The 12,500-nt window shown below is 39.4% G+C and overlaps 1 protein-coding gene across 1 annotated transcript in view; it reads left to right on the top strand.

The window, feature by feature from the left end:
• LOC128363236 (diacylglycerol kinase theta) overlaps positions 1-12,500 on the top strand; it is a 48,233-nt gene that overhangs the window by 5,356 nt on the left and 30,377 nt on the right. The window contains exons 2-3 of the mRNA XM_053324189.1: positions 8,988-9,067; positions 10,564-10,663. Coding sequence (XP_053180164.1) covers positions 8,988-9,067; positions 10,564-10,663 — 180 coding nt within the window. The remainder of the gene's footprint in view (positions 1-8,987; positions 9,068-10,563; positions 10,664-12,500) is intronic.

Below are 12,500 nucleotides of genomic sequence, written 5' to 3'. Positions count from 1 at the left end.
GGAAGGAAGGGAGTAATGGAGAGAAGGCAGGGAGGAAGGAAGGAAGGAGAGAGAGAGAGGAAGGAATGACAGAAGGAAGACAGGGGGATGAGGAAGGAAGGGAGGAAGAAGGAAGGAAAGGAGGAAGGAGGGAAGGAAGGAAGGAAAGGAGGAAGGAGGGAAGGAAGGGATTAAAGGAAAGAAGGCAGGGAGGAAGGAAGGAAGGAGAGAGAGAGAGGAAGGAACGACAGAAGGAAGACAAAGGGATGGAGGAAGGAAGGAAGGAAGGGAGGAAAGGAAATAACGAAGGGAGGAAGGAAGGACGGAGGAAAGAAGTAAGTAAGGAAGGAAGGTAGGAGGGAGGAAGGAAGGGAGTAAAGGAAAGAAGGCAGGGAAGAGGAAGAAGGAAGGAGAGAGAGAGAGGAAGGAATGACAGAAGGAAGACAGGGGGATGAAGAAGGAAGGAAAGGAAATAACGAAGGGAGGAAGGAAGGACGGAGGAAAGAAGTAAGTAAGGAAGGAAGGTAGGAGGGAGGGAGGAAAGAAGGAAAGAAGGACAGAGGAAAGAAGGAAGGGAGGAAAGAAGGTAGGAGGGAGGGAGGAAAGAAGTAAGGAAGGGATTAAAGGAAAGAAGGCAGGGAGGAAGGAAGGAAGGAGAGAGAGAGGAAGGAACGACAGAAGGAAGACAGGGGGATGAAGAAGGAAGGAAAGGAAATAAGAAAGGTAGGAAGAACGGAGGAAAGAAGGAAGGAAGGTAGGAGGGAGGGAGGAAAGAAGGAAAGAAGGAAGGGAGGAAGGAAGGACGGGGGAAAGAAGGTAGGAGGGAGGGAAGAAAGAAGGTAGGAGGGAGGGAGGAAAAAGTGAAGAAGGAAAGAAAAAGAGAAGGAGAGAGGAAGGACAGATGGAAGGAAGGAAGGAAGGAAGGAAGGTTAAAACATTAGGATACAATCAAAGTACTTTAAAGACTCTGATACCAGTTAAATACTTCATGTGACTAAAATACCTCCACTCCTCCTCCTCATCTACATTATTATATTTTTACACCAATGCATTTTCTTAGTGAATATGTTTTATTGGTTTTCAAAGTGTTTCCACATAGAGAAGAAGAGTAGAAGACATTAATTCATCCATTCAAGACGTAACAAGACATTTGATCCTCGTCTTTATCAAACTCTTCCTGAAGAGAGTCATAAAGGTCTAGAGGAGGCCTCCATGTAATAACTCATGTTTGAATCCTTTAAGTTTATATTTAATAGTTTCTATCTTTAAGAAGGACTATGATCACATCTATGATCCAATGACTGAAAGACTGAATTAGACTTAACCGTCTTGCTTAGTGTGTGTGTGTGTGTGTGTGTGTGTGTGTGTGTGTGTGTGTGTGTGTGTGTGTGTGTGTGTGTGTGTGTCTGTGTGTGTCTGTGTGTGTCTGTGTCTGTGTCTGTGTCTGTGTGTGTGTGTGTGTGTGTGTGTCTGTGTCTGTGTCTGTGTCTGTGTGTGTGTGTGTGTGTGTGTGTGCGCAAATTATTCCTATTTATTAAATACAAAATGTTCAAAAGCAGCATGTGGGTACATATAATTTTCTGAACTTAAACTGTTCTAGCTGTTATTAACCTTTTATCCACTTTGTCATTGTATCCACATTATCGACAGTCATCTTTACATTACCGTTGCAATATTGATATCGAGGTATTTGGTCAAATATATCGAGAGAGAGAGAGAGAGAGAGAGAGAGAGAGAGAGAGAGAGAGAGAGAGAGAGAGAGAGAGAGAGAGAGAGAGAGAGAGAGAGAGAGAGAGAGAGAGAGAGAGAGAGAGAGAGAGAGAGAGAGAGAGAGAGAGAGAGAGAGAGAGAGAGAGAGACGATTAATTTTTTTAATTGAGATTAATCGCAGCGTTTCCATAGTTAATCGCGATTAATCGTGTTTTGAATTGCATGTTTAAAATCCTGTTATTTTCCATTTGAAGGCAGTTTTAAGCCCATAATGTAAAGCATTTCTTACCAGAGTGTCTTAACTGGGAATCAATCACGGCTCTGCTGCGACTCCCACACTCCAAAATGGTCCTTTGGTGGAGCTGAGGCTGGCTTGGCTGCACCTGGGTGTTTAGCGTGGAGGTGCTAACTCAAACTCCACGTACTCCGGTGGTAGTTAAACTCCGTTTGACACAGGTTGCATTTTACTTTTGACTTGTCAACTGAAGCGTCTGGAAATGTTTTAAAGTTAAACAAGCCGTTCAAAAGTCCAGTAGCTCTCTTACTTTCCATCAGCGCGGTAGGTTTACTGCAGGAGGCCACTTCAAAGCATAGCGCTACAGCTAGAGGAGCCGTCTACGGGGGAGGAGAAGGGACAAAAAGGCTTGACACATTAAAATGGGATTAAAAAAATGCGTTATGGATTGCATTAATCTGATCGCGATTAACGCGTTAACACTGACAGCCGTAATATATATATCGCCCAGCCCTACAGTAAGATACACACACACACATACATGTGTGTCGCTATAGTTACAGAGAAAAGTTAACACATTTTCATTTCAATAAAATCAGAGTTTTAAAAGTAAATGAGTCATTAAGTTTACTAGCAGAATAAAGTCTGTACATGAAGCTCCTAATGCAGGTAGATCTGCTCCCAATGCAGGTATCATTTAACAGATGTACCTGCATTGGGAGCAGATGTACCTGCATTGGGAGTAGATGTACCTGCATTGGGAGTAGATGTACCTGCATTGGGAGCTGCAGCGTGCAAACTGTTTTCTGCTGTTACAGTTTACTCTGACGTGCATTTCTACACGACTTTATTATTTTTTTGTGATCACTTTTTTAAAATTTTGTATAATTATACACAACGAAACAAACAGAAATACATTCAAGACAACCACAACAACAAACAACATTCAACCACAGTCATTCACCCCCCCCCCCCACCCCCCCCCCCCCCAAGTCCTGCTCCCTCCGCCCACTCCCTAAAAGAAAGAACTTCCGCTCCGTAGCAGCTCAAACCAAGTTGGTAAAGGGCTAAACCAAATTCTGCACAACTTTCTAAAGAGCATTTATCTGAGCTGAAGCACATGTAGGTTTTCTGTGTGTGTCAGAAAGTGTTGAATCATGTTAGCGTTCCTGTTTCTTCATATCTGCTAGCGTTAGCGTTAGGGTTAGGGTTAGGGTGAGTAACACACGCTTCAGACTTCTGATGTTATCTCTTTAGTTTTTGTTTGGTTGATTATTTTTAATTATTTCTACATAAAAAGTCAATAATAGTAAAACAAATAACTCGTAATGTACCAGAATAGAATAGAATAGAAACCTTTTATAGTTATTAGTGTTAGAAGAAACAACCAATAGGACAGAACATAACTGATCACACAAGAGGATTACAGAGTTTAAGAGAAAGGTGTAAAAACTAAAGAATGAATGAATAGTGTTGAACATTAAGTAGGCTGAATATTACATTTAAGACTGGAAGTAAAACGTTTGCTGTAAGTTCAAATATTTAAACTTTCTTTACTCGACAACAAGAAAGTTTATTATATCTGTGAAAAGTCACATTTAAAAGGCTGGATGTTTGTACTGTCACATTTCAGCATTTTTAACTTTTGTCACATTATTTTTAGGGCTGTCAAACGATTATTTTTTTAATCGAGATTAATCGCAGAATTTCCAGTTAATCACGATTAATCACATTTTGAATTGCATGTTTAAAATCCTGTTATTTTCCATTTGAAGGCAGTTTTAAGCCCATAATGTAAAGCATTTCTTACCAGAGTGTCTTAACTGGGAATCAATCACGGCTCTGCTGCGACTCCCACACTCCAAAATGGTCCTTTGGTGGAGCTGAGGCTGGCTTGGCTGCACCTGGGTGTTTAGCGTGGAGGCGCTAACTCAAACTCCACGTACTCCGGTGGTAGTTAAACTCCGTTTGACACAGGTTGCATTTTACTTTTGACTTGTCAACTGAAGCGTCTGGAAGTGTTTTAAAGTTAAACAAGCCGTTCAAAAGTCCAGTAGCTCTCTTACTTTCCATCAGCGCGGTAGGTTTACTGCAGGAGGCCACTTCAAAGCATAGCGCTACAGCTAGAGGAGCCGTCTACGGGGGAGTAGAAGGGACAAAAAGGCTTGACACATTAAAATGAGATTAAAAAAATTAACATATTATGGATTGCATTAATCTAATCGTGATTAACACGTTAACACTGACAGCCCTAATTATTTTCATTCATATCATGAAACTGGGAGCAGAGCAACATGAATGTAAAAACATGAACATGAAACAGAAGCAGAGTTGAGTTAGCAGCAGAATCAGAATCAGAAGCTTTAACTTTAACAGAATGAGTTTATTGTTGGAGCAGAAACTGAAGGTCAGAATATAAAGCTGCTGCAGGATTATTACGTCATGTTTCTGTTCAGGAGCAACGACGAGGAAAAGCTTGAAGGAAAAGTTAGAAATCCAGAACGAGGAAATAAACTAAACTTCATTCAGCAGCATTTTATCTTCACTGGAGAAAGTTTGATTAAAGAAATAAACTAAATAACTAAATAATGAGGCCTTTGACCCTCTGACTGCTTCATTAACCTTCACATGCTTTTCATATTAAGACTCATAATTAGTCTGTACAACCATTCACCATCAGCCATTAATAAATATTTAATTAATACTTTTATTTGATGGAAAACAGACATTTACAATCACTGTTTTATGCTCCAGGAGAAGATTTTATAGAATATGAAGAATATAACGACATGTTTGAAGCTGATTTTTGGATTTTTTTTATAATAAAAAGGTCAAATTACACATTTTGCATTAAAATAAAAATGTTTATCAGCTGCACAAAAATAATAATAAACACATAGATGCATTTTATTTCCAGTTTTGGAAGTTTCAAGTCTGGCTAAGTCTGGTTTTTACAGCTCTCATATGTAAAAATATTTCAAAGCAACTAATTTGGTTCAAAGTAACTATCAATTATTTCCATTTTCAATTAATCTGTCCATTTTTTCCCCCAATGAATGAATGAATGAATGAATGAATGAATGAATGAATGAATCAGGTTATTGAGTATAAAACGTCAGAAAAAGGTGAAAAACATTGATGTTAGTTTCTCAGACTCATGTTCTTTAGTTTAACGGGTCGACTGCTGCAGAAACCTTCATCATCAGAACCACGTTTAAACTTCTCATCTGGTCAAACTTCATTTTCTCTAATATTTCACTTTCTGATGAATTATCTGCAGAAGTAAAAACTTCCCAGCAGCCTCGGCTCTACTCTGCGTGCAGCTGTTCAACCTGATAAAGAGTTTAGTTTTTTTTTTTGTTCCTCAAACGTCTTTAAAGTTTAATTTTAGATGAATTAGATTTTATCAGTAGGAAAGTTTAACCTGCAGCTGAGAAGAAGAAGAAGAAGAAGCCACGCTGAGGTTTGACCACAGAGAGAGGAGACGATGGTAGACGATGGTAGACGATGGTAGAGGATGTTTTTCACTTTCACCGACTTCACTCTGAACGTTAGAACAAGCAGCATCATCACTGTGTCCTCTGTCCACTGTCCTCTGTCCTCTGTCCACTGCTGCTTCTTCTCATCCGAGGATCCTTTAACCTGTGGAAAGTGTTTGAGCATCTTTTAAAAAGCTCTCTGTGAATAAAATGTATTATTAAAGAGTCAAAAAAAGGGCATCACAGTTCTCCTGAAGCGACGTTTTAAAACCCAAAGATCCACTTTATGATGATTATAAAACAGAGAAAAGAAGGAAACCCTCACATGAGAAGAAGAAGCTGCTCTCACAGAATGACCTAGCATTAAAGCATTAAAGCATTAAAGCATGGTGAGAGACATATTTATAGATATATAGATAAAAAGCATGAATCATCAGAACTAAAGCGTGCCAAAGAAGCCATCACAGTTCTCCTGAGAGTTTTAAAATGTTTGGTTTAGTCCAAAAGATCCAGCTCATGATGATAAAACACACAAGAGAAGAAGAAGCTGCAGACACAGGATGACAAGGCGTTAAAGCATGCTGAAGGAAATCTAGATAAAAAGCATGAATCATCAGATCTAATGCGTGCTAAAGAAGACCATCACTGTTCACTGAGCCTTAAGACAAGTTTTAAAATGTCTCGTTTTGTCCCAAACTCAAAGATTTAGTTCATCATGAGATAAAACACACAAGAGAAGAAGAAGCTGCAGACACAGGATGACATGGCGTTAAAGCATGCTGATAGATAAATGAATTAAATATCACATGTTGCTTATTGGAAATGAGTAAAACGTCTCTATCAGAGTCAGAGTCACTGCTGAGTCACAGTTTGAGTAAACAGTAAAAACGGCTGGTTGGAGCTGGACAGGAAAAACCTGACTGGTCTCCAGCTGACGACACCGAGCTGAAACCTGACAGAGAGCTCAGAGCTGCTGATGAGCTGCTGATGAGCTCAGAGTCAGAGTCAAAGTGTCCGGAGACAACATGAGGTCTACCGCAGCGTGACACAACAGAGAAGAAGAACACCACAAAGTAAATGTCAGTTATGATCAGAGAGGCAGAGTGGGCGAGGTGGAGACACTCACACCTTCCTGTCAGCTCGCTCTCAGCTCTTTATTAGCAGCGGCAGCGAGCGCGTGGGAACAGTGACAGCTCTCAGGTCATCTCATCTGAACGCTGCTACGTTTCCTGCTTTTGTTTTAGATGAGAGAGAAGAAGACATTCCTTAAATAACAGCGTTAGAAGAGATCACTGCTGATAGGTGTCTCTGCTCTGTGAGGAGCCAGACGTGACACTCAGGTTACTTCCTGTTACACAGAAAGGAGAATAATTAAACTTACTGATATAGATGATCTACTTTATTATGATATATATATAAGTTTAAACTTAAGCTACTATATTGTTTCTGGAATATCAGTATAATTGTAAATAAAATAACCAAATGTCTGTTTTTCTTTAATCCAGTTAATTAAATGGGGATATCATCTTATCATCACATCCTCATTTAATTAATCTGTTATTTATCATTAAATACAATATTTATCATTGTGGTATAAAACAGCTTCAGGTTAATTTGCTGCACCTTTATTGCTTTTTATCGTTCTTATTAATCAACTCTCAGCAATTACACCAATCAGCCAAAACATTTCAGCTAGAGATGCTCGATATTGGCTTTTCTGCTGATATCAGATATTCTGTTATTGTCCAACTCTTAATTTATGATACAGATATATTCAGGCTTTTAACACCAAAACTGTTAGATAACAACACATTAACATTTCTCCTACTGTTGAATTAACACATTAAGCCTAATTTTATAGTGAAGCTCCACTGGATGCAAACATGAATGCAACATGGCTTTCTACATGTAAACACTGTCTGTGCAAAATAAGAGAACTACTTCAACTTAAGTTATGGAAAATGCCATATTTATGATTTTTAGTGGATTATTTTGAACAAACATTACAGCTCGGGTAAGTTTGACTTCTTCACAAATGGGAGACAATATCAAATAAGGCAGCTGCATCTTCAGTCCAGAGTAGTAAACAATTAACATCGTCCTCTTTGAGTCCAAGTTGAATGAATGAACCTGACAGCTGACTGACTGTAACAGCTGACTGACTGTAACTGGCTTTAACTTAATAATAATTATAATTATAATAATCTTTAATCCGTATAAAACACTTGGAAATAGTCCAAACCGCAGACATTACGTCATTCAGCAGGGGAGCTAGCTTGTTAGCCACGGTTAGCTACCCGCGAGTCCAGCGTGTTGTTATTGTTATACGTCATCAAGCGCGCCGGCGAACTTTCCATGCTGCGTTCAGGCGGGCTCGGAAATGCTGAAGCTTACAGAACAAACACCGGTTATTAACAAACCGATACGATACTTCCCGATATTACTTTTTAAACATTTTTAAGTAAATATCGACATCCATAATTTAATTTCAGTCTTGATTTTGTTTTTAATTATTTGTTTTATTTATTTGTTTGTTTGTTTTATCCATTGTAAAGCGTCCTTGGGTTTGTGAAAGGCGCTTTATAGGTGGTGTTTTGGTGGTTTTAATGTTATCTCGGATATATAGGGTGGTATTTTATTTTAATACATATTTATTAATATTTATACCGATACTGTAGCTGCTACAAGGAGTGCTGTTAAACGAAATGTTATTATATCTCACTGTGCAAAGACAATAAAGCTTCTTCTTCTAGTATTTACACATTTTGTAAGTGGAAGTATTCTTAAAGTACGGTGGCTGGGAAGTGCAAACACTTTTACAAAGTTTTAGACACAGTTATATTTTGGGAAACATTTTTATGTGTAAGATAAGCTCAGATATTCCTTTATTAGTCCCACAATGGGGAAGTTTGCATTATTAGACGAGAAGCAATAAGAAAAACAATAAGACCAATAATAGTAAAACATTTATAAAACACTTTAATATATCATACAACAAAATGACATGAGCTCAACACTTTTACTAAAGGACAAAACACATATTTACATTTTTGAAAACACTTTTAGGAGCTCTGAGACAAATTTACAAACAACACAATGTTCTCGAAAAGGGAAAGTCCCCGAATACCAGAAGTGATGGAAGAGATAAAGTCAGCGGTTTAATGATGAGCCGTCAGTTTGTGTTGTTTTCAATCTAGAGACCAGAGACGGTCAACATGAAGAGTAAAAACATGTTAACTGGTTCATATTTCATTTATTCTACTCATTTCAACTGTGTGCAACGAGATTTAGAGTTCTACATCTCCTCATTGTGGGACTAATAAAGGAATATTTCATGTTATCTTATCAAATGTCATCACAATAAACTCCACAGAAATAGAAAATAAGAATAAACTGCTCAGCATCCTCACTGCTCTAGTCAGACTGAGCAGAATACAGTAAAAATCGAGAGAAAAAATAAACTGAATTGCAGTAAAATCAGCTTCATTTTAGTTTTAGTTAGTTTTGCATTGTTCATTGTAGGTTTTAAATAGTTTTCTTTAAAAACTATCATTTTTATTTTTGTGTGTGTCTCTCCTCCTCAGTGTGTAACTTCATGTGTCATGAGAAGTGTCTGAAGACGCTGCGTTCGGCCTGTTCCTGCATGGCTCCGTCTCTGGTCCGGGTGAGTAACAACCTGCTGCTGCCTCTCTGAAACCCAACACGATGTTTATTGATCCTCACAGCAGCGATCACACAGCCTGACAAGCTGCTCGGATCAATACACCACTGATAAACACACACAGGCTGTAATGGAATGAGCTCTTATCTTCCAGTTGTTGTTTCTGTTTCCTCAGATTATCTCTGAGGAAATGACTTTATAATAAATATGATTTCTTTCTGTTTGTAACGTCTCACACATGATAAGAGTCAGTGATGTTTGTTAGTGTCCATGTGGTTCAGTTTAAATTTAAAGGGTGAAAATGTGAAAATAAACGTTTGAATAACTTCACACATTCTTTTTTTGTGGACCCAGCATCAAATTTCTGCTTTTAATCCATTTAGAGAGAATATATTAGAGGATTATGGTAAAAATGTCTAAGTGGTGTAACCATAAAAACTTTGTACCAAATAATTCAACTTGCTTAAAAACAGTAAATTCTCAAAAAATCACCACATGGACACAAAGAAAACATCACTGACTCTTGTCTGTCGTCTACTGAGCTGAATCACATCGATGTATTTTTGTTACCAGCCAAATGTGTCTAACCTTTTTTAAGTTCTTCAAATTGACATCAAATATGAACTCTTGTCAAGTTAGTTTTTTATTGAAATTGTCAGTTTTAAGCTCTGTTCAGTCAGGATGAACATCAGAAAGAGAATTAGGGAATGAAATATGCTTTATGGTGTTTTAAATAACTCATATTCTTCACATCTCCAGCTCTATATTGATATTCTGAGTCTCTACTGGAATATCTTTACATGATTTACATTAAAAACTCCTTATTTATCTTCTACTGGTCCTTTATGCAGCCGCTCAGTTCAGCCTCTGTGTATTAACAGGCTGTTTTACCTCCTGTCTCTTTAAGGCCCCTCCTTAGCAACCAGCCTAGCAACCACCTTAGTAACCAAAGATTCCGGAACATTCTACCTACGTTCAGGCCGTTTTACTTCCTGTCTCTTTAAGCCCCCCCCCTTAGCAACCAGCCTAGCAACCACCTTAGTAACCAAAGATTCTGGAACATTCTACCTACGTTCAGGCCGTTTTACTTCCTGTCTCTTTAAGGCCCCCCCTTAGCAACCAGCCTAGCAACCACCTTAGTAACCAAAGATTCTGGAACGTTCTACCTACGTTCAGGCCGTTTTACTTCCTGTCTCTTTAAGGCCCCCCCTTAGCAACCAGCCTAGCAACCACCTTAGTAACCAAAGATTCTGGAATGTTCTACCTACGTTCAGGCCGTTTTACTTCCTGTCTCTTTAAGTTTTAACTTCCTGTCAGTGTTTCTACACATGTTTACGTCTAGTTTCTGAACTTTGATCATGTTCAGAGTTTATCTGTAACTGCACGAGTCAGCAGCTCCGACCTGCAGCTGATATCACTGATAAAATGATGAAAGAGTAACAACAGGAAGTGGTTTTAAAATGTTTTTTGACGGTGTTGACGTGTGCTGCACCCTGCAGGTCCCGGTGGCTCACTGCTTCAGTCCGGCTTCTCATAAGAAACGTTTCTGCTGCGTCTGCAGGAAGCAAACGGAGGGAAACACGTCGCTGCGCTGCGAAGGTCAGACCAGTTTAACCAGTTCAACCATCACATGTCAGACCAGTTTAACCATCACATGTCAGACCAGTCTAACCATCACATGTCAGACCAGTTTAACCAGTCTAACCATCACATGTCAGACCAGTTTAACCAGTCTAACCATCACATGTCAGACCAGTTCAACCATCACATGTCAGACCAGTTTAACCAGTTTAACCATCACATGTCAGACCAGTTTAACCAGTCTAACCATCACATGTCAGACCAGTTTAACCATCACATGTCAGACCAGTTTAACCATCACATGTCAGACCAGTTTAACCATCACATGTCAGACCAGTTTAACCATCACATGTCAGACCAGTTCAACCATCACATGTCAGACCAGTCTAACCATCACATGTCAGACCAGTTTAACCAGTTTAACCATCACATGTCAGACCAGTTTAACCATCACATGTCAGACCAGTTCAACCATCACATGTCAGACCAGTTCAACCATCACATGTCAGACCAGTTTAACCAGTTTAACCATCACATGTCAGACCAGTCTAACCATCACATGTCAGACCAGTTTAACCAGTTCAACCATCACATGTCAGACCAGTCTAACCAGTTCAACCATCACATGTCAGACCAGTCAAACCATCACATGTCAGACCAGTTTAACCAGTCAAACCATCACGTCAGACCAGTTTAACCATCACATGTCAGACCAGTTTAACCATCACATGTCAGACCAGTTCAACCATCACATGTCAGACCAGTTTAACCATCACATGTCAGACCAGTTTAACCATCACATGTAAGACCAGTTTAACCAGTTTAACCATCACATGTCAGACCAGTTCAACCATCACATGTCAGACCAGTTTAACCATCACATGTCAGACCAGTTTAACCATCACATGTCAGACCAGTTTAACCAGTTTAACCATCACATGTCAGACCAGTTTAACCATCACATGTCAGACCAGTTTAACCAGTTTAACCATCACATGTCAGACCAGTTTAACCATCACATGTCAGACCAGTTTAACCATCACATGTCAGACCAGTTTAACCATCACATGTCAGACCAGTCAAACCATCACATGTCAGACCAGTTTAACCAGTTCAACCATCACATGTCAGACCAGTTTAACCATCACATGTCAGACCAGTCTAACCATCACATGTCAGACCAGTTTAACCATCACATGTCAGACCAGTCTAACCATCACATGTCAGACCAGTCTAACCATCACATGTCAGACCAGTCTAACCATCACATGTCAGACCAGTCTAACCATCACATGTCAGACCAGTTCAACCATCACATGTCAGACCAGTCTAACCATCACATGTCAGACCAGTCTAACCAGTTTAACCATCACATGTCAGACCAGTTCAACCATCACATGTCAGACCAGTTCAACCATCACATGTCAGACCAGTTTAACCATCACATGTCAGACCAGTCTAACCATCACATGTCAGACCAGTTCAACCATCACATGTCAGACCAGTTTAACCATCACATGTCAGACCAGTCTAACCATCACATGTCAGACCAGTCTAACCATCACATGTCAGACCAGTTTAACCATCACATGTCAGACCAGTTTAACCATCACATGTCAGACCAGTCTAACCATCACATGTCAGACCAGTCAAACCATCACATGTCAGACCAGTCTAACCATCACATGTCAGACCAGTTCAACCATCACATGTCAGACCAGTCAAACCATCACATGTCAGACCAGTTCAACCATCACATGTCAGACCAGTCAAACCATCACATGTCAGACCAGTTTAACCAGTTTAACCATCACATGTCAGACCAGTCAAACCATCACATGTCAGACCAGTTTAA

The sequence above is a fragment of the Scomber japonicus genome, chromosome 8 (assembly GCF_027409825.1).
Source record: "Scomber japonicus isolate fScoJap1 chromosome 8, fScoJap1.pri, whole genome shotgun sequence".
Taxonomy (NCBI): domain Eukaryota; kingdom Metazoa; phylum Chordata; class Actinopteri; order Scombriformes; family Scombridae; genus Scomber; species Scomber japonicus.
This window is presented reverse-complemented; position numbering and strand designations above follow the sequence as displayed.